At 29.9% G+C, this 25,912-nt stretch overlaps 1 protein-coding gene across 2 annotated transcripts in view; it reads left to right on the forward strand.

The window, feature by feature from the left end:
- The window catches only part of LOC129958362 (uncharacterized), a 64,535-nt gene that overhangs the window by 33,102 nt on the left and 5,521 nt on the right, over positions 1-25,912 (forward strand). For both annotated transcript variants that reach the window (XM_056070794.1, XM_056070796.1), the window contains exons 4-8: positions 9,979-10,185; positions 15,752-15,937; positions 17,407-17,496; positions 18,742-18,936; positions 22,030-23,760. In XM_056070794.1, coding sequence (XP_055926769.1) covers positions 9,979-10,185; positions 15,752-15,937; positions 17,407-17,496; positions 18,742-18,936; positions 22,030-23,760 — 2,409 coding nt within the window. The remainder of the gene's footprint in view (positions 1-9,978; positions 10,186-15,751; positions 15,938-17,406; positions 17,497-18,741; positions 18,937-22,029; positions 23,761-25,912) is intronic.

Here is a 25,912-nt window from a genome sequence, read left to right on the forward strand (position 1 = left end):
TAGTAAAATTAATTCGAATTTTCTGGAAAACTGCAGCACTGCTTTCGATTTAACCACATAAAGAGACTCTCAGAAATTATTAATAGGCTTATCAAAACATTTCACGTATGAGTAAATGACTTAAGTAATCATTTAAGTGAGAAAAATATTTCGAAAATGAATTTAATTTTAAAAGAAATTTTTCCTGTTACTAGTTCAAGTAAAGTGAAGAAGCCTATTAAGCCAACAGTAAGGTATTAGTTTGAGAATAGTTTCATTACAAATATACAGGTGAAAAATCATTTGTAAATTTCTGTATTGAAAAATACATCTTTAAATACACATGAACACAGAGAAAGGTATTTAAAATCTTTTCAAAAAACTTAACAAAATCAAATGAGCCAACCTCATCCATGAAGGGAGCCTGTTTCTACTTGTAACGATAAAACAATCAAAAGAAAAATATCTCCATTTAGATTGTTCATTCATTTGATCATATTAATTGAAGATTATATATAAATTTCAGCGTTGTTATCGTATTTCACGATGAAATTCTTGAATTTATCAACAACTTCTTTAAATTACTCCTGAGTACAAATAACATCAATGGGTAAGTAATTTTAAATCAAATATAGGGATTTTATCAATAGTGATCATTCAATGCAAAGATTCTAGATTATTTTAATGTACATTTATGAAGCATTAAAAAATAACTGAAAGCTAATACTTATACCAACAAAGATAATTTTATTATCTTGCATTCATTTTATCCAAACTTTCTTTACATTCATATTCTTTACTGGTTTCATGTAATTATATCAATCTCCGTTAAGAAAATTTTGTTTTGTTTATCTAGATAAAAATATATGTTCAAGATAAATCAGCCGTAATTTCTTTAAAAAATAATTTTATTAAATTCATTTAATTTTTATATGAACTGCATAAAGACAAATAATTATTCTAAATCTGATAAACTAATAAATAAAAAGTGCATATGAAAAAGAATTCAAACACTATTGACATTCGATCATCCGTAAAATCCCTCTTGATAACACGTGAATTGAATGGACATTGAAAAGAAAACATCAAAGACTTTATTACACACATATTTTGACAAGATGTCCAGACTTTTTTAAATTGATCGTGTTCGGTTCACTTCTGTCGTTTTTTCTTCAATTCTTACTGTCACGCTGAAATATTTCAATCAGTGTCAAAAAAAAACCCCGGCTCTGTTTATTTTGCTGTCTGTTTATAACCCAAATTTCGATTCAATTTAGATGAGCTATTAAAAAAAACTTTTTTTTTGTCCATCCAATAGAGGTAAGGACGTCTGTCCGACAACCTTCAAAAGGTGGAATGAGGTCAAATGAGATTTAGCAAAAAAAAGATCATAGAAAGAAAGTGGACTCCTAACCTTGCCTAGCATATAGTTTGCGTGCAGCTGATTATGTAATGACTGACAAGTTAAATAAGTTGGGTTCACGATAACCAAGTGCGAGGTCAAGCTAATGTGGATCATTTCCCAAGACATCTTAATTATATAGTTTGCGAGTCTCCTTAAAAAAATTATTTTTCCAGTTCTATCAATTTACTTTCTTTTTTCCTTCTCGTGTGTGTGTGTTTTCACTTGTTTTTCTCTAACATGAACTTGTACTGCAAGGATGATTTCTCAGTTGATAAAGCAATTAATAGGATAGATTGTATAGCTTTTATTTCATTAAATCAAAGATGATCCATCCAAGTCAGCGCTGTTCTCGGACGAAGTGTCAGAGTCTTGAATGGATATTGTATAGTAATTTATGTAAATCAAAGTAGCGCGTTGTTTGCTCATTCTTTTTGTAACTATCAAAATTATACAGCCTCAGAATGTTTCACATACTAGTGAGATTTATTTTCAACTTTAGTACAGCAGATAGAACCGAATGTACGAGGAAGAATTCTTCCCTTTGACCGATTAGATAAAAAAAAATGATTTAGAGCTACTATTATTACTACTATTAACTATTTTCAATTCAGCTTTTCAGTATACAGCCTTTTGAAAGGGTAGTTCTAATAAAACACGGTTATAAAGTGATTGATTTCTACAGAATTTTCTACATATCATTGATCGAATAATCCTACAAAAATGTGACATTTTGACAGCATGATTTACACATAGTACTGCTTAGCACATTTAGACATTTCTCATACGGCGCATGTTTTTCCGCCACATAGATCTAAATGCTCCAACGTTTAATTTCACCGATGGTGATTCTGATATATCACGAGCGAATTACTATGTTATAGGAGTGCAATATGTAATAATATGATGATATTTATATTAAAATTTAAAATTATAGTTTGGGATGTGATTCCTTCGTATTATATTAATAAAACCAATTTTAGAGGGCTCATTTGAGAATATTAAAGATAATTATGATTTATGATACTACAATCATCAAAAGAGACTACTATCATTCTCTGAAAAAGGGAAAAAAGACGAACATTTATGCATGATATTTCAGATCTATGGGAACCTTTCAGTAGAATCTGGGAATGATTCCCTGATATAAATTGGAAACATGCCTCTCTTTTTGTAGATATATTTAAACAAGTGTGCTAACTGTCGCAGCTGACCGGTCATTCAACTCAATTCGCATGTCATAAGGCGAATCGCGATTTTAGAATGTGGTGACCTTCGTTGGGGGTAACACATTCTTTATATTCTTTAGCGGTCTTCAAGGACAGCACTAAAGCGAAACGTGATACTAAATGTCAATATCTGTAGCATAACAACGGAACGCGGTTTTTAACACGTTTCGGCAGCAACGTCAGCACCTGGAATTATACCTGTTTACGTTTGTTACCCAGTATAGGTTAAAATTATACCTTGAATAATATGATGCGTATGAACTTGGAATGATTGGATCGGTTGTGCTGATACCTACCGAAATGAGATATCTGAGGAAATTAATTATAATTTGCTAAATAACAGATGTTGTTTTATTTTTATTTTTGAAGTGAATTTAACTTTTCCTTTTAATTTCTATTTATAAGCTTCAACAATTCTGTTTAAACTCCTATACCATCATATTACAACTTTTTCATCCTATTCAGAAGATATTAGAAACAGTTTTATAATTCGATATTGTTAATTCGTCATTTCATCGATGTTAGTATGTATTGATCATATTCTTTGATAAAATTGAATTTTGGCTGTTACACAGGATGCATAGTAGAACCGGCTTACAATGCGTTAACAAAAATTGCCAGTTTAATTAGTCTTGGCTTTAGAATCTGCACAAAAGGCATTTTATATTCATGGGCAATTTCTAATTAAAATCCCTTATGTATAAGAGAAAAAAAATTAAGAATAATATTTTAAATAAAAATATTCAACCTCGGTAAATCTGAAAGAAATTTATATATTTTTTTCGAATATAATATATTTTATTCGAAAAGAAATAATGTTACTGTTCTGTCTGGTTATAAATAAAAGCTACTGATGATCAAACAAATTATAAAATATTGATATGTTTATTCGATTAAGATTAACTCATAATTTTTAATGGATGATAAAATTAAATATTGAAAAAAAATAAGAAATGTTGAATATTTTTTAATTTAATCTGTCATTTCTGTTTTAAAAACCAACAAACTTGAAGCATTTGGAAAAAAAAAATCTGCAATTGTGAATAATACATGTTTTGATGAAAGAAATCATATTTTTAATCAGAATCTTTATGCTGGGTACTTTAAATGAATACAATGTCGTTTAAAACAAAATCCATTGATAATCAGTCAAAGTATTAAACTGTGTTCGGCTAAGTGAATTAAGATTAAATAATCATTTTTAACAGTAAAGAAAATAAATTTACAGTGAGAATTCAAAGAAAAAATGAGATGTTGGATATTTTTCAGCTGGATGTCATTTCCTTTTTGTTTGTTGGTTTTGTTATGAACTGCTAATTCATGAAAATGCTTGAATCATGTCGCATATCCAAAAAGTTAAATAAAATAGATTTTAAAAAAACCGGTGATACATAAAATACACTAGTGAAAATGACGCCTCAAGATTTAGTTCTAACATAAAAAATGGAAGATATTTTTTTTTTCTTAGGCTAAAAGACATTTTTTTTTAAAGTTCCTTGAAATTAGAGTTTTAAACTTGATCTCCTATATATTAACAAAACAGACAAAATGTAGTTTTGAACTTTAATGAACACTGGAGATTTTGCCAATTTATAATTCTTATAAGCCATCAATTGAATTTTTTTGATTCATTCTGGTAAACTATTTATTTATTTTTAAATAATCTTTTACTTTTTGTTTATTCCCATTGCAACAATGCTGTAGCACAATTCATCGTATATTAATATATATATATATATATATTCCTACTCACAAAAATACTTATTTCATTATTCAACAGTAAAAACAACCTTACATCTTTCATCGTATTTTTATGACAAGATGCAACCATCACTTAATGCCACAATCTAGAAAAAAAAAATAATAATAATCTTTCAATCCAGCTGCACTACCAAAACACAATAATTAAAGTGTAATTAAAAATACATCAAGCTCATAAAAGTGAAAGCGCTCTCGTAAAAACATTGGAAGCTTACAAAAACACTACAATCAAAATCAAAATTGAAGTCGCATTCCATAAAAAATAAAAGCAGCAATTCCTAATTGCTTAAAAAAAATGATGATAGTTTCAAATTTACCACACGCGGTTTCCACACATTTTAATGGAGTATTCTATCCATTTCACTGACTTTCTAAAAAACACTATCATTCTAGTGACCGACAAATAACAAGAATAATAGCGATTATACAACCGTAAATTATACAACCCTAGCGATACTTTTTGAAGCGTAAATGCAAGCATGTTATCCCCGCTACATCCTCAATTTAATTTGAAATCGGCCAACCAGCCATTTGAACGCATTCGTGCAGATAGAATAAAAAGTAAACAAGGTTAAAAAAAAATTCTCCTGTATGAAACTATATGTACGTGATGACTGCAGTATGTCTTCGTGTATTGTTTAAGAAAAGGAAAATACGATCATCTTTCATTATTGCCTTAAGTGAGCCGCGTTATCGTCCTTTCAATCCTTATGTTTTACAAAACTTAACTTCCATAAAAGTACTCTCTATGAGCGAAAATAATAGCATTTAGAATACTTTAAGAATTGTTTTCGCAGCGGTATTTGATGGTTTGCCTATTCTGTACTACTGTTTTATATCTTTATTTTTTGTCTTTTTTGGAGGGTGGGGGAGCTCTATGGTGCATTTCAAATGATTTATAGGATTGCAAATTGGTAAAATCTCCAATATCAATTCAAATTCCAAACTACATTTTGCCTTTTCTATCGATATTTGGGAGAATAAAACGTTTTTTGTCTCAGGAAACTCGTCTTTCAGCTTAAGAAATTAGCCTTTTATATTAGAATTCAACCATGTGGTGTATAAGGCCGTAGGCCTTAAGGACATTTAATGTCCTACTAGTTTTTTTTCTCTGTTTTATTTGATTTGTTAGAACAGGAACATGTTTCAAGCGTTTTCATAAATGTAACAATAAGTAACAATAAAAAAAGGAAAAAAATGATGAGTTAAATTTGAAAACATTCAATATTTCCGGGTTTTTTTTAGATAAATTTGTTTCCTTATCTATTAAAAATGGCCATTATCTCCGCTTAGTCCACCATACATAGCCTATTCCAGAACTCAGGCTTTATGATAAAATAAAAGTGTATAACTTTTCATAGGTCAAACAAACTGAGATATATAGATTGAACTAAAGTGCAAATTTAATTTAGATCCTTAGTACAGGGATAAATTGACTTCCTGAAGAACTTTCACAGGAAACTGTCTCACATTTACGTTTTATTCGGAGGTAAACGAGGAAGAACTCCAACTCCAGGTACACAGTTGCTAAAATGTAAATAAGTCATTTAGTATTTGAATAAAGCTGGTTGACCAGGCCAAAGGATGCAATGCATAACCTTCTTCCTCCAATTGCTGCTCCTCGGCCATAACATTCCTTAGTCCGTTTGGACACTGCTGTGCATCGAAGTTTTGGTACTTTTTAAATATTCATTTTTGAATTAAAATCATGCTGCTTCAAAATAATTTTTTTTTTTTTTTTGAATTTTGTACATAAAGAGGATTAATTTTGTCTTATTTTAAGATGCATTCGAATGAAATTTTGAATGAATGATAATATACATAAATATTTTACATCTTATAGATAATTAAATCTTGCTATATTTTGAATACCTAGTCTTAATTATATATGAAGAGAATATATATGGCAGAATTATCATAGTATATATGCGTTTATACTTTTAATTGTCTCATACAAGTAAAGCGATGAATCTTACGAAGGTGCCATCCAAATTATAATATAATTTTCAGATTTTTAACATTTAAAATATAAACCAGCTTGAGTGGCCTCCTCAAAATTTTCGAGCATACTCTCTAACAAACATAATATTTCCTCTCCCCTTGCACATAAAATTATAGATTTTCGTCAAGGCTTATAAGCAACACAAGAATTCAGACTTTTATTTTCAGGTTTCCAGACACGAGAATTATTCCCTTCTTGACGTAATAAAGAAAACTGGTATTTGCGCATTATTTACCACCTTTAACGTCCAATCCTTAGCGATTCTTTTTTTTTTATGCGATTAATCACTGGGATGCCGTTAATATATAAGTACTAGAAAACCAAATATATACTTTGGACGTCTTTTCTTCTATCGATTAAAACCAAAATTTGACACAGATTTATATCTGAAGTTACAAAATCACATAGCAATTTTTATTTATTAAAATTCCTGCGTTTTTGAGTTATTGCATGTGAAGATACAGGCAGACAGATGATTGAGCCTTAAACGAATATGTTTTAAAATTTTATATGTAATTTTTTAATGTAAAATTTTATATTTAATTTTATATGTATACAAAATTTTATCTGAGATTATACATTTTTGAATTATCCCATGCATGCAAAATTACAGGCTGACAGACTGTAAACCCCTTGATGGATTTGGCTCTAAATTTGATACAAATGTACACTTTAGATGTTAAATTTTTACATGAAATTTTATCAAGCTAACTCTTTTCATTTTGTAATGATGTTAACGCCTATTTGGACTTCAAACAGAATTTCTAAGTGGATTTCTTTCGAAATTTGATAATAATCAACAAATTTGGAAACTATGAATTTCACCCGTCTAGTTCAAAGCTCTTTTTGAGTTGTCGTGTTCACAGTCAGACTAACGGATGGACAAGCAAACAGATATAATTTCAAAGATGTGTTTTACGAACTCGGGAAGTTCTGAAAACGTAAGTTTCATCAAAATATCGATTTTTTTTTATGATGATGATGATTACAATGCTCCCTCCCTAAAAACTACATCTCTTCTCTGAAATTTAAAACACATTTTTGACGTTTTGCTTTTAAATTTATGCTTTTACAGCAATTTACAAAAAGTTGTAGCTCAAACATTTATTGGTTTATTTGATTCTGTTAAAGAGAATAAAAATTGATTTTCAGCTTCTGAATATTCTTTGATGACTAAGTAAGGATCTCACTTTGCTTCAATCAGAAGAATATTTCTTTAGTAATCAAAAAAGGAAATGGATCAAATTCTCAAGTAAATTTCATTTTACATGAAATTCAAATACTATCCATAGAACTTTCCATTTGGGAATCTTGTAAAATACCAACACGCCAATCTAAACAAACTCCCTCAAAGTGGAATAAATTAGCAGTTTTTTACGTATCTGTTGCAAAATCATATACAAACATCTCAAATAGATTAATGTTGCACATTTTTTACTTTTTCTTGTAAAAAAATATCACATGAATATCCGCTTAGACGATGTCAGTACTGAAAGTAGGGTATCAGAAATGACTTTTGATCAAAAGATAAGCTCATCTATCACGATTGAAGTTTTCATTTATTGGGAAATCCTGGCATGCAGCATATTAAATATATTATGAATCCTCAGGTATTATGTAGAAATCTGGAGAAAAGAATGACGATTATGATTTTGTCTTCGCTATATAAATTTTGAGATCTATGCTCCACGGCCTTCATTCAGCCTCAAAATGGAAAACCAATAAAACAACGCATTTCTTTAAGACGAAAAGAAGCAAGCACTAATTATTAGCGAATATAATATTAGTACTGAATCCGCAATCAACTTCTGAATACTCTTGTAATTATTTCTACCATAATTATATAAATTATTTTCTAATTCAACGCATTAGTAAAATTTTTGTTTCTGTCCCAGTCATAAATTTATGCCCTCTTTCTGTTATTTTATTTTACTATCATTATTTTATACGATTTTAAAAAATTTCATAAGCTCCCTAGAGAAAGATCTGTCAATCAATGTGCAGCGTTTCCTCCAGAATGCCATTGATTGACATATAAAAATGAAATTCGAAGCTTTATTACTCTATCAATTTTGATCTCGGAAATGTAGATTTGACTGATAGGACCAGGGAACTGAGTAAATATTTAGATTGGCCATTGGAGATGGATAGATATATATATATATAATATGCGTATATCCAGCGGTTTAGAAATTATTTACTAGGCTATGAATGGAGGGGATACCTTGGCTATATATGCACTGAGTGACCAAATTATTATGACAACTTTACTCTTATACACAAATCGGCTATACATGTTGTTGCCGCTAGAGGATGAGATAGCTTTAAAAAGGGAATTCAGGACAAGTGAAGCATCGATTGCAATAAGTTGTTTATAAAGAAATGGTGGTTGGGGTAACTAAGTTTGAACACAGGATGTTGTATACCCTCGAAGCGCCGGAACTATAGTCTGTGTATTTTCTGTAGGCGGTTCAAGGTCACATTTTCTACCGCGTTACTGGTACCAGACAACCAATAACGAGATAGAAAATGTGACCTTGAACCGCCTATTGAAAATACGCAGACTATAGTATCAACAAAAGGGCTGCACTTGTGAAGTGGTTGAAAGCAGAAGTTATTAATGTTTACCGACAGTGAATTACCGATAAAAAAATCGGGTCTTAATGTCAGGCTAGTAATTGTTACAGGCTACTGAATGCTCGATATGAAAGGAAACTTACCAGAGTTGTCCAATCCAACAGAAGAGTTACGTACGTCAAATTGTAAGGAATCTTAATAAAGGAACAACTACGAAGGTCTCTGAACAAACTATTAACCGCACATTACATCTTGTAGGCATGGAAGACGACGACCTGTTTGAAAGTATCTTCTGTCTCAGAATCTTGAACAAAAGCAGACGTCTCCAGTTCGCAAAAGAGCACAAGGATTGGGCAGTAGATGACTAGAAAATGCTCATGTAGTTCGACGAATCACGTTTTGTTGCACCATGCATATGGCAGAGTATGAATATGGAGAAATCAACACGAAATTTTAGACCTCAATTGCATTGTTACAGCATTTCAAGCTGATGGAGGCAATATTGTGTTTGGGGGGGGGGTGCTTTCTTAATATTGTATGGGTCTTTTTATTATTGCAGAACCACGTTTGAATGTCCATGAGTATTTAAGTGCTATCACGGATATTAAAATCCTGTTATGTTAACATACACCCTGTCATGTATGGATAATTCTAGCAGGATAGTGCTCACTGTCATAAAGCTGCCATTGCCCACAGATGGTCTGACGAGATTTTATCTGACTTAGTTGATCGGCACAATCACCAGATCACAATTCAATTAAGAATATGTGGGATGATATCAAATGGGCCATCAGGCAGCTGGATCCAGTACCTTCAAATCTTAAACAAGTAGAAAGTAGTTCATCGGATATGGTAACAAATTCCTTATACTACCTATCAGAATCTCATAGTCCATTCCAAAAAGAATTCATGTAGTATTAAGTGATAAAAGGGTCCGAAATTGTATTTAGGGAGTATTCATAATAATTTGGACACTCAATTATATGCTGAAGTGCTTGTAGAAATATATTCATGTTATTTCTTTACAGGTGGTGATGAAAAGCCAAAACCAAATGAAGGAAGCTCTGCTCCTGATCTTAGACCTACATTCCAACCAGAATCTGCAAAAGACGAGGAAACGACTTCAGAATCGACAACAACAACTTCCAGGACGACAACGGAAGAGAATAGTTTGATGTTTGTCTCTTCGACCCAACCAGACGATGATATCCCATTTCTCAATGACATTCCTGGGGGTAATTTTTATCACTTTACACTTTTTAGATTATTCGCATAATGATCTCAAAATTTTCCTTGTTATCACTTAATTGGACTTATATTTATTATGCTTTGAAGATTTTTCAAGCCCCTGCCAATGCTGGTCATCTAACAAATTTATTAAATATACTTATTTCTCTTAGATGGCTTAGAAATATGCAAGTTCTGAATTTAAATCGTTAGCGAATAAATGGCTATCATTTTTAACACATTGAACTGTCGAGTGACTCACTTGTGACTCCCAACTACTACCTAATCATACCGAGTTTTCTATCTAGATATATGGGCTATAGTTTAAAGATAACAAAGAAAGGTCATTTAATTAATTAGATGGCCCGAATAGTAGGCATGAGTCATGTAGGCGAACATATTAAATGAATGAAATGAAGTGAATCCATGTGGTTTCGAATTTTTTACTTCGTCACTTATTGCATTGAAGAAAATTCCCGATTTTCAATTATATGAAAGAGTAAAAGTCAATAATAAACATTAGTAAAAAGTAAATCATCGCAACGTTGAACGGTATAGTATACTTGATTTGAATTAAAATTATATTCAAGTCTCAAAATTTTATTTGGTGATTTCTTTTAACTTGTAAATTGTTATGAATAATATCCAAAATTACATTATATTATTGTTTACATCCGAAAATATAATTCTTCTTTGTGTCGATAGTTCGAATTTCATTTCCATCAAAGATTTATGACATATATCTTCCACTTTTATGAATTTAAAATTAAGTGGTCTTTGAGTCAATTAAAAATGTATATTTATTTTAATTTTACGAAAAAGGCATCTAAACTGTAGAGCTATTTGATGGAACCTGGCAGAAAGTACAAATAAAAGTATATACCTGATGCAATATAAATTGTTAATAAATCCTTCATTTTATATTTTAATTACCTGTTTAATACTAATAATAAAATCAGATTTATATCTTTAAAATATTGTAAGGATTTATAAATACAGGATGTCTAGAAACGCAGTAACGGTTCTTAAACTGAAATAATAAATAAACTTTGACAATAATTAAAATTATTCTTGCCAGAGTTTAATGGGTGGGATTAGAAATTTTGTAACAGCGTCTTGACGTCAGATTCAAAATTCACCGACAAATGGTACTCTAATTTCAAAGAATGTCAATAAACAGAAAACGGGTAGATACCGCCAGATAATTATTTTACACAGAAAAATTTATTACGCGAGTTATTTATCCAATATTGACATTATTAGACCCATTTCTGCTAGGAATAATGTTAATTTAAATAGATAAGTTTCAGTTTTGCATGAGTTTGAGTTTATCCTTGGCATATTTATGCGAACAGTAAGTAATCAATAGTCTGGTCAAGTTTTTACTTTCTTGAAGGAATATCTTGATTATCTCGCGATGGTATTGAATTATATTTTCGCCGCTTGTATTTATTGACCATCGTATTCACTGAATCTTATTCTACATGATTCTTCTTAGACCATCTGAAAGATGCAGTATGCTGACAAATTCCAAAAGTCATTGGTGGAATAATGTAAATCCATTAGTCTTACAAGAATAAATGGCACGCAGGCCAACATATTATTCCCCCTCCCCACGCCAGTCATGTTTGGCTTCTAAAAAATAAAATGAATGTTGTATCACATTGTCTTTGAGAAGTTCCTCAAGATTGATAACTATACCCTCTACTCCAATCGTAGCACTGTCGCTTACAAATTCGTAAATTTGATGCAAAGAGAAACAATAAAATTCTTGAATTGAAGTATTATTTTCTATAAATTTAAATGATATTGATAGGTAAATCATAAATGTTATAAGAAAAGACAGTCCATCGCACTGTGATAAGTGGCAAGTCAGTTGCGCATTAAGTATGGATGAAACCAAATCAGAGAAGTGGCGAAAATTTCCCTTGAGGACCAGGGAGGGGATAAAACAGTAACAATGCCAACTCCAGTAATGAATGCTGCTGACTTAAAAGAAAAATATTTCCATGGTGTCTAATTTACAAATGTGCTTGCGTACTGTGTGGTATAATATCCTTTTTGATTAACTTTATTTCTAATTAAAAATTGGAATATTATATAACATAAAAAGACTATTGCTATAATCTATATAATTAAAATAATATTGAGAGTGATGAGAGAGAAGTGGTATGAAAAGTTTGAAAGGTATTCAGAAAAATTAATAACTTGAAAATAAAAAAACATTGAATAATAATCAATGCAAAAAATTCTATCAGGATATGAATTATATTTTATGAATAATAATAGTTCCTGTGGATTACTTCTTTAAAGCAGAAATTGGTTTACGGCTTTACTTTAAAGAATTTTAACTGATACCATTTTTTAAAAAACAACAAAAATGACAAATCTATCACTATACCTTTTTTAAAAAGACCGCGTTAATTAATCGAAATGTTTAAGTTCGTTTGAATATGGTTGATGACCAATTGCCGTCTACTAATTTATCTTTCATAAGTTTATAATTCTATAGCTGAAATTAGAAAAATAGGAAGAAACAGTCGCAAGTTAATTTTGTAACATCTACAAAATCTATGTATTTTTATATTATTTTGAAGCATTTTTAATTTCACAGGTAAATATACTTATTTCTATGTTTTTCTAGATGCATTACTTTAAAAATATTAATTAAATATCAATGAATTTCCTGAACACAACATTTCTCAGAGGTATTTACTCTAGTGGAGAAAAAAATAAAAAATAACTATTATAATTATATTCGTTGAACTTTTCGTGACATTCCTTTGTTTAAGAAATTTTTGAATTGCCTTTATACTTAGCCTCAAACAGATTAATTTCAATATTTAATTAAGCCACAGAATGATGTTTAATATCTATTATATAATGTTTTATAATCTTCAGTACGTTTTTAAAAAATTCCACTATTTTGTATGTTATTTTAAATTTTTTTTAATCAAAGCCTACATGTTTTTTAACATGTTGCCAATGAAACTTACCGAGGCCATAAGGGCAAAATTTCTCCACAAAAGTAGCTGAAAAGTCGTAACAAAAATCATTTATATTATTTTCAAAGATTGCCAAGAATTCCGGAGGTTTTATCATGGCCTTGCTGATCTAATGGCAAAATTCTTAACTGTAAAGTAGGAGGATCACGGTTTCAAACCCCTCCACAGAAATCTTTCATGAATATTTATGATGCCCAATTTGTCGTTGTGGTTCCCTCTGTGTCTTCTTAGTGCAGTGGGAAAGTGTAAAAAGAGTAGAATATATGCTATTCTCATCTGATAATGACTAAGAAATTACAAAACTAGTTCCAACAATCATCGTAAAGGGAAAGTGAATCTAACAATTAAAATAAATTTTAAAGGCTTTATATATCAAGATACTTTTGGAGAAGCACATCGTATTCAGACGTTTCTATATGCAATTTCTTATTATTATTCAATAATAAAATGTACCGTTAGGACATATTAGGGGGTGGTTATGTTCGCTACCATGCATCCCTCTACGAAGTCTTCAAATATATGGTGGATAAAGAATATAAAAATTATCAAACTAATACACTATAATCATCAGTTTTTCTTGTGAATTATCTGCTGATGCGCTCATTCAGTAGAAAAGTCAGTTTAACTTCATTTCTAATGTTAACTATAGCCAATATCAACATTGTGATCCATTGAGACAAAATTTGGTTATAGCTGGCGACAATCTAAAAACATTGAAATAAAATAAATGATATTCTTTCTAGGGTCTTTACCGTAAAATAATGTAATCTAATCACAAGTTGCCACCATAATTAGATCGAACTCCGTTTTTTCTTCATAATGAATCCCATAATTGAGCATCCAATATAGAAAGCCCTTCTTAATCGGAAACTACAACTGTCATCTTAATTAGCCATTATCTAGGCCTTTCTCTCTGTGTTGAAAATGAATCGATAATTCAGTTACTCAGTATTTTGATTTTCCATCCTTATTTGTGTGCCTTTGCTTCTGAATATAGGGTATTGTGAATTAGTAATAGAGTGTTAGCTTGATGGCACGAGGTCCAACAGGTTTCTTACCTCATTCAATCAAATTATACCATGAAGTAATCATTATTTCTTTTGGTATCAAATATCGTTTTGATCATGTCTTGTGGAAGTTTTGAAAAAGGGTACTGGCTTGGATCTCTTCCTCGTCATCTAATTATGGCGTACCGGTTATAACAGCAAAAATTTAATTAGATACTCTATGTATATTATATTTTCTCGATATAAGACTCCTAGAATAACAGGAATTATTCTAGAAAAGATAGGTTTCACAAGACGTTTTAACGTTATGGTCCCAAATATTCAGTATATAAATAAGATACATCGATATACGTCATATATCTTTAGATATTTGAGATGGATAAATAATGTATTATTGAAATACTTAAGAACTTTTTCCCTAGCTTCTAGCAATTGAAACCTACCTTTAAAACTTTCGTATATATAGAATAAAATTGAATTAACGTTTTAAAAAAGACTGAAAGTAGCATTTTGAAAATTTTAATTTAAAGCCTCGTCAATCTAATAAAAGATTAAAAACTAACTATTATAATACAAGCGAAAGAAAATTCAAATCAAAGCTTTTCACAAGGCTCGTATTCATCACCATATCCATAAGCGATAATAGAAAAACATCTTTAACCTCTTAACTATTTCATTTTCTTTGTTATCTAATTAGATAACTTCTTTTTTTAAAAAAGAAGGTATTGCCGTTTTGATTAATTGGGAAAAAATAGATCATTTAGACATTTATGGATTGCACTTAATTTTTAATCGAATGATAATGTCTAAAATGATTAATTCTAGTTAAAGATCTTGAAAATATGATTATTCGAAGCACTTATGACGAACATTCAAGTGATTAATCATGGACTGAAAATAAATAAGTAAATGTAGATAAGGAAAATTAATGTCCCATTTAAAAATAGAAACCAAAAATTCAAAATAACTTATTAAACGTTTTAATTAAACTACTTAATGTGTCGTAATTTAAAGAAACGTAACTAGACTCACTTATCCTATCTAACATAATTTAACATATTCGACAAAAAATTCTCTTCTTAACTAATTCACTTTTTGGGTCTTCTAAATCGTATGAATCGGAAGCCAAAAGCTGCATTTTAAAACTTGGTGCAGGCAATTATACGATTTGCAAATCCGTGATAGAATTAGGCTTTAGTTTAGCTATGAAACTTGTAAATTATTAGATATGAATGAAAATTTCTGTAACAAGCAAAATATTGCCTATCATGATTTGCTACATAACATCAGGCATAGATACCTACAATATTTAAGGAAATTGAACGCAATTTTCAAATTGATACTTCAAACAGATTCCTTCAATTAATGTCAATCTTTTATCTTCGCTATGCTCTCCGAGATTATTGCTATACATTTTTATTTAAATAGAAACTTTCATGCATATTTTTGATTTTATATAACACTTTTAAAAAAATTTATTAATAACATATATGACAAAGGTCCAGGTACATCTTGCAGAATATTTAAGTATTTCAATATGCATTTTTTTTTTCTTTTTTCAGGTTGCTTAGTGAATGGGACATTATACGGCGATGGATCAGCAATGCTGTCCAGTTCATTCTGCGAATATTGTTTTTGCATTAGAGGAAAATCTACATGTCTGAAGCCAAAATGTGATCTAGTCATTGAAGGATGCACTCCTCACTATGATTCGCACTTTTCCTGTTGTCCTTCCAGATATGACTGTTGTAAGTTTTTCAATGCATTAAATATTAAATGAAGTGATAAAGGGAATCAAGTTTATTTGAAAAGAACCAATCTGAAACATAGATTGCTCTGACTGTCATCAAGGGTACCGATTTACATGTTTTTGTAATTATGCCATAGGTCGACAGGAAGTCACAGAATTTAACATCCACCAGTGCCATTTCTAGCTTTCGTGTCGATTGCCTTGGCAGGACTGATTCTGAATAAATGACAGCCTTATATCGTAACTGAGTAATAAAATAGACCACATCTTCATGAATCTTATGATGAGAGCACAATAGTTAAGCGAGCACAAAGTCATACAGGATACCCATTATTTATTATTATCTTCTTATGTCGCTTATTGCATTGCTGAATTCTTTACTGAATGGTTGATATTCGATTTACTTATTCTTGGGTGTACCCAATGAAAAATGATTAAAAACCATCATGAAAATCATGTCATGATATAGTTTATGTTTCCATTTTCGGTGGTACTATGTCATCAGAAAGACATCCGATAACTAAGCCAAATAACTGAAAGCCAACACTGAACTTCTCATCAATATATTTAAGGCTGGTATTAGGCGGAAAATTAAATGGAGATAAGCAAGAGTTACATGCAATAAATCTCAGTGCGGAAGCCTTGAGTATTTGGTGGAGATGAAAATGCTATTTCTTAAGAAGTTCTATGAGAATATAGTAAGTAGCTCATAAAGTTTATTGCTGAATACGAATTATTAAAAATTTCGAGCAGAAATCTTTTTGTTGCAAAAATGCAATATGCTGTCGTAAAAGTAATCTGGGATAACTATAATCAGTCACTTCAACAGATAACCCAATTACTTACTCACCGATTTCCAACTCGCCAAGTTGAATCCTCACTAAATCGGGACTTTTTAAGAAACAAGACCGCCTATGCAAGTTTGACAAGATTTTTCAAACGTGAAAATAGTTCTACGACTTGGAAATGTGGATATAATGTTTCAGGTTACAAGTATTACATTTCCAAAACAATGCACACTTTGAGATGTTCCGTTTCGTTACAGTTTGTTCATCTTATTCTGGACTTTTAGTCGTATGGAGCATTTTTATCGCTTCAGAACTATTTATTAAAGCATTTCGGGCAAGTAAAATAAACTTTTGCTATCCAATCAAGTTTATATATACGAAACGCCACATTCAGTAATCACATCCCTTTTTCACTTGGAACAATTACGCATTTTAATTTTATCTATTTTGATATTGATAACAATTACAATTTTCATGGTTCCATTATTTATTAATTGTCGAACGTAAATATTCATAAAAACACACAGCATGCTTGTTATTCAGTGATTGTATATATGGAAGACCCTGAAAAAAAAATACAAGTAATGCAATTGTACAGAAAAAATACATCAAGAAGTTAAATTGTAGTAAAATGTATATAATTATTTTTTTTATGTTCATATATTTTTTTCCTTTACAGATCAAAAAACTACGGACAAGGACCTTAATGAAATTACTGAAGCAACATCTACAACAACGACTACTACTCTGGAAGTCACAAAATTTTCAGGTGTGTAGGATAGTTTCTACATTTTCGAATATAATAGACAAAATTTTGGAAATAACACAAAATATTTTGCTAGAAATTTTTGTAAATTTATCAATATTCATGATTACCATTTTGCATATAATTTTGAAAGCATTTTCTCTTCTAGCATCACACATGAAATCTCATGAGGCAATATAAGCATTTTAAAAATCAACACTTATCATACATTCTAACTTAAAAATAAATAAGTGTATAGAACAGACCATGGTAACTATGTACCTGCATCTTACATTTTTAAAGAATTATAATATTAAAAAGCAAATAATTTTTCTATAGCGCTGTTGTTAGATTACTAAAAATCACCATGTTTTGAAAATTCATATGAGTTAAAAAGCTAACAGAAAAATAGCGGTTATATTCTAAAAATAAACCTATGTGCATTGTTTCATTTCTATAATTAACAGAAATATATTTATTTGAAAAAATTTCACTAAAGATATAAAGTATTAAAATAAATAATTTCCTTCGTCCCTCTTTTTACCACTACAAGAGTGGATTTTTTTATACCTTTCACCCTCTAGACATTCCTCGTCGTTAGTTTGCTTTTGTATTTTCTTTTAATTAAAAAAAAAAAATCTACTGAGTTACTTCGCCTGCTTATAGCTGAAAGATCGAAATAAATTTCATTCCATAATGATAAACACTAGCGGAATTTTTTGAAAATTTGTGCTTCTTTGTGTGGAAGAATCCTTATTTGGGAAACGTATCTCCAATTATTCGGCTAAGTATAGAACTTTCTTAGAGCCATTTTATACATGTTTATTTAACATTAGTTAATGTTTTTACAGGTGGAGTGTTGAAACCGGGTTTTCACTCACTTGCTAATGTTCCAGAGTTTTGAATTTCGTACATCAATATGTTCTCTATGAAAAGGCGTGATTTTAATGCTTTTAGAATTTAATAATCAGAAAACTGATCAATTTTGATTCCAAACGAATGTCACTTCGAAGTAGAGAATTTGATTAAAGATAAAGAATTTGATAAAATATTACTTAAATATTTCATAATAATGAATTATAGATTTAAGATTAAAAATTTGAAGATAATTTTTAAAAATTACTTTTTAGTAGACTCCCAAACTGTTTCCATCCAATTTATATGAGTAAAATATAGAGTAAATTTATAATGAATTATTATAGCTTGTAGGTATACTTGAAATAACATTTTTGTATAAACAGTTCATTAACTTCAGATTTCATTATTTAGGTGATTATGGAACCTGTATAGTGGATGGACTCATTTATAATCAAGGTCAAGTTGTACCAAACTATCGATTGTGTCACAACTGTTACTGTTCGGATGGAGCAACCATTTGTGATAAAATTAAATGCGCTCCTGCATTAGCTGGCTGCCAACCCATTATACCAGAGGGTCATTGTTGCCCGGTTTCTTACAAATGTGGCAAGTATTCATACGCACAATACGAAAAGATTTCCTTTTCATCTAAAACTGTTATTTTAATTGTTATTTTATTTTATTTAATTTAACTTGTTTCAGGTTTGTAAAAAAAAAAATGTAATTCCTTTTATACTAAGATTTGTTAGGGCTTTGATATTTTATACATCTGTGTTTTTTTAATGAAAATACATTATTTTAATGCTTTAAAAATTTAATCATCAATCAAAAAATTAATTTTTTTCCATACCTTAAGGACCATTTAGTTGAGATTTTGAAAAATAATTTTTTTCAAGTTTCCATTACATTTAAAATGAGTTAATAGTCTTTAATCCATAATGAATTATAGATTAAAGACTATAAAAAAACAATTTAAATAAAAAAAAACTGTCTGCTTTTAATAGGCTTTCAAAAAAAATCTATTCTTATTTTGAATAAGAATATCCTCTTTAAAGAAAAAGTACTGCTTTGTTTTAAATCAGTATTGTAAATAATAAAGTTTAAATATGAACTGCATCAGTATAAATGCAAATTAATGTTAAAAATATAAATATTTTGAATGAAAATGGGCTAAATTCATATATAAAAAAGTTACTTATTTAGTTTTATTTTCCATACTAAAGATATCAGATATTAAAATTAATAAGAAATGTAAACAAAATGTTACATCATTACTGTCCTGAAACCATGCAACACGTTTGAAGGGTGGACTGGCGAAACGAAGTAACCAAAATAAAAATAATTATGTTGCATCAGTTTTGTGAATTTGAAATATGGTACAGATGATTTGTAAACAGAGAATATGTATGATGCGTAGGTAATTACGTAACATTTTCAGTTTATATGAAAATGTTTACCAAGATAACAACTTATTCGAAGAGGTTTAATATATTTGCTGAATTTTTCGAAAACATGGAAGAAAACATATCTTTTTCATAAAATATTTTTTCTATAATGTGAAATAAAGTTGGACGTTAGTTTAAAATTTCTTTTTTGATGATTTAAAGCTATTATGCATGCAGTTTTTTCAAAATATAAGAAATTGATAAAAACTTAAGAGCGGCAAGGTACACATGCAGTATCAATGAATGTACAGGATTTTTGAAGTTTGTAAATTAAAAACCACAGGTCAAAATGACGTAAATATACTTGAAACACTTAAGGGTATAAAATTATTTCAAGAATGGTAAAATGAAGATTTTCTGGGAAAAGTGTGGGTGTTTTTCTTTTGGGGGGGACGTTCTTTTTATGATGATATCCTGCATGTTAATGCTTTTCCATGTTGTAATGTTTCTTCTTAAAAATTATCAATTTCCTCAAGTATATTGTTTTCCTTCGGATAACTATATCCCATGTTTGGCGAGCTCAAATCAGCAAAATTCCCCCAAAATGATTTATTTTATTAACTTTCTTTATTAAGACTTAATTATCAGTAAATTTTTGAGATAGGTTAATTCCTTGAACAAAAAAAATTTCCATTGCTTCAAGCGTATTTGGAACAAATTTCAGGTCATTCTGATTAGAGATTCTTAATTTGTCACATCTTAAATTACAATTCTTATTCACACTGCATTTGACAACTTTTCAAATGGTTGAAAGAAGGCATAAATATTTCTATGATTTCAATCTTTACAAAGCATTGAACTTGTAGTAGTATTACTTATTGAAATGTCATAATCATGTAATTCACAATCATAAATCTGTATTTTTATCCAAATGCCTAAAAAATGTTGACATTTCATTAAAAAAAGTAGATCTGACTATTAACCCTTTGTACTCGAATGTCTTCTCTCAATCACTACTCAAAATGGTGCATCATTTTGATGTCTTATCTACTTTTTTAAATTTTGATTGTTAAAAATACCAGCAGAGTAGTAAGAAGATGTAGATTAACTTTTGGGGAAATGCAACTTAAAATAATCATATATTTATTTTTCGGGGCAATAAACGAGTCCTTGACTTAGGTGAATAATTATGTATCGTATTATTTTTCTAGTGCAAAGAGTTAAGAAAAAGGAGTGCTTAATTTATCAAATGAAATTGCGCTACTCTCTAGAGGATATAAACTTATTTAACTGTTAACTAATCAGCTATAAAAAAAGTAAATAACTGCCATTCGTTCAAATCCTAAAACCTATCCATGCATTAATCCTGCAGCTTCACGGATTTTTACTTCAATTCACGAAAACCGGTATTTATTAGCAATTAAATTTATACACATGTTTCTTTTTCTCATAATTTCCTTTAGATAGTTTTTCTTAGTCAACATTCATCTTCAAAATTGAAATTCCTGCATTTTGGCAATCTCTAAGAATAAGTTTACTTCTGTCAAAGAGGGATAGTTTTCTTTGTACTTAACAATGTGACAGATCACCACTCTCTTGATATGGCATAAACTGAATTATTAAATTCTCTAAAGTCAGCTCATATGAAATGAATTTAATTATAACTTTAGAAAACCTACTCCTCAAACTCTTACACATTGTTATGATATGTAATTGCAATCCAATCAGTCAGTGTAAATTTCTAAACGAAAGCAACTAATAATAAAATTCAAAAAGCAAGCAAGAGGAATGTTCATTTACAAATGATATAATTTCAAATAAGAAAAATAAACTTTATAAGCTTTCATTTCACTTTTTAAAAAAATTGGATTGAGTATACTCAAACATGTTGATTGCAATACTAAACATACATTTTAACATAATATTAATATATTCTAAACATAATGTTTATATATAAATAATTTCAGCTGATTAAATGCTATTTGAAAATTTAAAAATATATATAAAATTTCATTTTTCTTATTTTGTTTTAAATACTCACCTAAAAAATTATTTTATAAAAGCTGCTTACTCATTTTACTCAATTTGTATTCAAATGAAGCATAAAAGATCACATTATTATTTTATTTATTATTCTTAATCATAATAGCAAAATATATGAAAAGGAGACAATTTTATGCCTTCTAATTTTAAAAAAATAACATTTTGTCATGCATTTTGAGAATAAAAATTACTGAGACAAAAGAAATCAATGAATAATTAAATAGACAGCAAAGACTTTAATAAACAACATATGATTATTTTCTGCTTTCAGATTTCCAAGCGGATACAGGAAATTACAACATAAAAGTAGCAAAATTAAATGATAGTCATGCTGAAGTTGAGCCGAAAAAAACAGTAAAACAATCAGATTATTTTAAGAACAATCATGGTCCAAATCTAGAACCGAGACCAAAAAATCCACATCTTATCAACGATTTAACAGATTTCTTCCATAATTTTGTACCTGTGCATAGAAGATTAGAAGATGTTGCAGAACTGTACCATTCTCCAGAAGGAAGCTTTAATTCAACCGATATTTTTTCAAAGAACAACACAGAATATCAAATCGCAATAGGGGAAACTGCAACTTCATCTCCGAGGGAAAATGATAAAACATTAGTATTGGACATATTAAAATCGGAAACAGAAACGCCACTGAATGTTCAAAATGAAAATGATCTGAAAAACACTTCCATTTCATCTTCATCTCCCAGAGAAAATGATAAAACATTAGTATTGGACATATTAAAATCAGAAATAGAAACAACTCCACTGGATGCTCAGAATGAAAATGATCTGAAAAACACTTCCATTTCATCAACAGTAAGTAATACTGTATCAGTTGGTCCACCTGAAGTGCAAACCATATCAATTCAAGAACTATTTGAACATCGACTTTCAAGCATCGCCAATATTTCAAAGCAAACAACTGATTCTGATCTTGAACCACAAAGAAATAATTCCAAGCAATCAATAAGCATAGTTGATATATCAGATACTGAAACAACTCTAACACACTTTTATAATACAAAAGAAACAACTGATACGGCAATTAGAAATTTAGCCACAAATGCGACTGAAAATATGCCAGAATCTACCACACTAGCACCTCAAGACGCAGTTATACATCAAGAAACTACGGGAAATATTGCCGCGGTTACTTCTCCAGCGTATAAAAATTTAGATTCTACGCTGATACACACAACGCTTAATTTTGCCGAAGATGAAGAAATTTCTGATAAATACGGTTCTACGCCATTTATCATAACAGGAACAAAAAGAAATCGAACTTATACAAAAGCATCAAGTACTGATAGTCTTGACTGGTTTTCCTCAGACTATCACTCAACTAACTATGATAGTACTTTTTCTGAAGGAAATACTTTTTCCCAGACCAGCACAAGACAAACCACAAAATTACCTAGTCGCATCAACAGCAAGTTACCGTCTTCTTACAATGGCAATGATTCGGTCTTACATTCCAATACTCCTTTGGTTGAAGACTCACTAATTAATCTGTATCTACCAGCTGAAGGAAGAGATGGAGATTTGAATGATTTTACTAACGTTGGAACTATACATTTAGGAGCTCCTTTATCAGTTGAAGCTACGGAGTTACGAAGAGACTCCTCAAGTTTGAGAAATAAATTAACTGAAAGTGGAGGAGTAATTTTCATGGATCCAAAATATACAGATATTAATCCTAACTTACCTACAGAAATTCCCTCGAAATCTACAGAAATAAACTCAAAACAAGATGAATCCTCTTCCACATCCATTGAAAGAAGCCCTATAACACCAATCGAGAAATCAGATAATCATGTTAATGATCGAAAGAAGGGTCCAAGGATACAAGATGCATTTAATCAAACAAACCCAGGCCAAGATTACAAAATAATTCCTTTCGTAGCAGAAGATGCTATTCGTGGAAAATTTGGCAAAATTAATAATACATTCCATGTGCTTTCCGATACAACTCAATCAGCTCCAGATATGGTATCGGGTAAGTAAAAGAATAGTTTTTTTATATAGCAAATAAGTTTTCATTTTCTCTTTACAACATAATTGAAAAACCGAAGTTGAAATAAAATAAAAAACAACAGGATTCCTTTCAAAATGTTTTTACCTTCAACCAAATAAAACTAATGTAATTTGTAATAATTATAAAGCAGTATACTGTGCTTCAAATATTAAGGCACTTTTTTGTTCTGTTTCCCCCCCCCCCTTCTTATTTGACGTTCATCGTTATTTGAAGTCTCTCTCATTGTTGTTTCCGAGTCTTAAGTTTTTGATATCAAAATGTTGTTGGATACATTAAAATAATTTATTTTATTCGAATTGCTGGTGGACAACTGGATGCACCGAAATTTTTCTTTGTGACATCTGAAGTTGTTAGATAATATTTCTTGCAGTGTGGCATAAAAATTTTGGTACCTTCCGTTTTCTTTCTTTTTTTTAAAGGAAATTGTCCCAGATTTATCCCGAGTTATATCCCTTCTGAGGGCTGTTTTACCGATTTCTTTCGGGAGAGGAAGGAAATATTTTTACTTCTAGTTCATTACTGACGCTTCTGCCGTAACAGGTACTAGATTACCTGTAATTACGGTATGTATACATCTTCATAATGAAGGGCTATATTTAAGCAGTCTATTTTTTCTCCATAGAACATATACCAAAGAATTGCACTGCTTTGCTTACTAGAGAGTCCTCCACTGTGAACAATGAGGTTCTATACTCACAGAAGAGATGCGGTTGAGTTTCGAAAGTGTCAAGCCGAACTTTCACCGAATTCTGACAGCTGAAACATATCTACTATCATAATTGATAAATTCGTTTTAATGAAGAATGACATTGCCAACCCTCAACTAACTAGGTTTGTCGATAAATACCTTGAGATCAAGCTATAAAATGAAAGGACTGAGCACCTCAATTCCAATTCTTAATCCTATCAAACATCGTTAGAATTACTAAAGAAAATAGGTCACTCCAAGGAGAAACAAAAGTTGCTCCTTGTATGGTTCTTTGCTCCTCTTCTGATGTCCAATAACCTAATTTCCAGACAACCAATTTTATTTTATCCCGAATATTTTGAGCATATTAACTGATAAACTTATGCACAAAGAACTACTTGTTTTAATGAAAAAGACACCGGCCTAAAATAATAAATCATTCATTAATTTTAAACTGTACTAATTTATATATTTTTAAACTATAGAAATACATTTTGCTTTTTTATATAGAAGTATATATTCAGCTTTTGAAACTTAAAAACACTTAAATTAACTTCGAAAAAATTTTAAAATATTTTTAAGGTTATCAATTGAAATAAAAACGAACAATGTGCAACAACTTATTTCTTTCTTTAACAATGGGAAACCTATTAGGTTACTAAACGATGAGCTAAGTCCAAAAATTCGTAAGGATTCAAAAGAACTAAAATATGTGAGTTTTTAAAATGTTTGATTACTAGAAAAATTTAATGATTTTCTATGGAAATAAAAAAGCATCAAAAAGCTAGAGGACCAGGATTCAATTGCGTTTAAGACATTGAAAATCCAGTGAGGTCCTCTAATAAAAATAATAATAAATGATACGTAGGAACAACATTATTAGGTATAATCAAAATATCATATGTTCAAATTTTTAATAATCATTCCATGGTCATTGCTGAATCAAAATGTCGCATGTCAAATTAGTCAAAACATTTTATTTGTACAAAACGTGTAGAATAGCCACATCTGCTCTTAAATTGCTGCATATGATATGTGATTTTCGTATGCATCACAAAGTGTATTGCGTTGTTAGTAATTCTATCTCTCACATCAAAATTTTCATGTTTTACAGTATGTAGTTTTTAGAATACAACACTTCGACATAACAGAGATGGTATATATATCAGGGTTCTCATTACATGCTTATATCTATAGGTAGTATATCTGACCTAAACTTGCTTTTAGTTTCAAAAATTAAAGAATGTGCTACGATTTTGCCAAAAATAAATAATTCAAACATCGATAGCAAATTTAAATGAAAGGAAAATATAATTGTGGAAATTGGTTTTTGTCTTCCTGTTAATAATTGTTACATCCCTTTGTCTTTTCAATAACTGGAACCGAGTTCAGATAACAAATTTCGACTAATTTACATTCTTTAGA

The sequence above is a fragment of the Argiope bruennichi genome, chromosome X1, assembly GCF_947563725.1.
Source record: "Argiope bruennichi chromosome X1, qqArgBrue1.1, whole genome shotgun sequence".
In the NCBI taxonomy this organism is placed as follows: domain Eukaryota; kingdom Metazoa; phylum Arthropoda; class Arachnida; order Araneae; family Araneidae; genus Argiope; species Argiope bruennichi.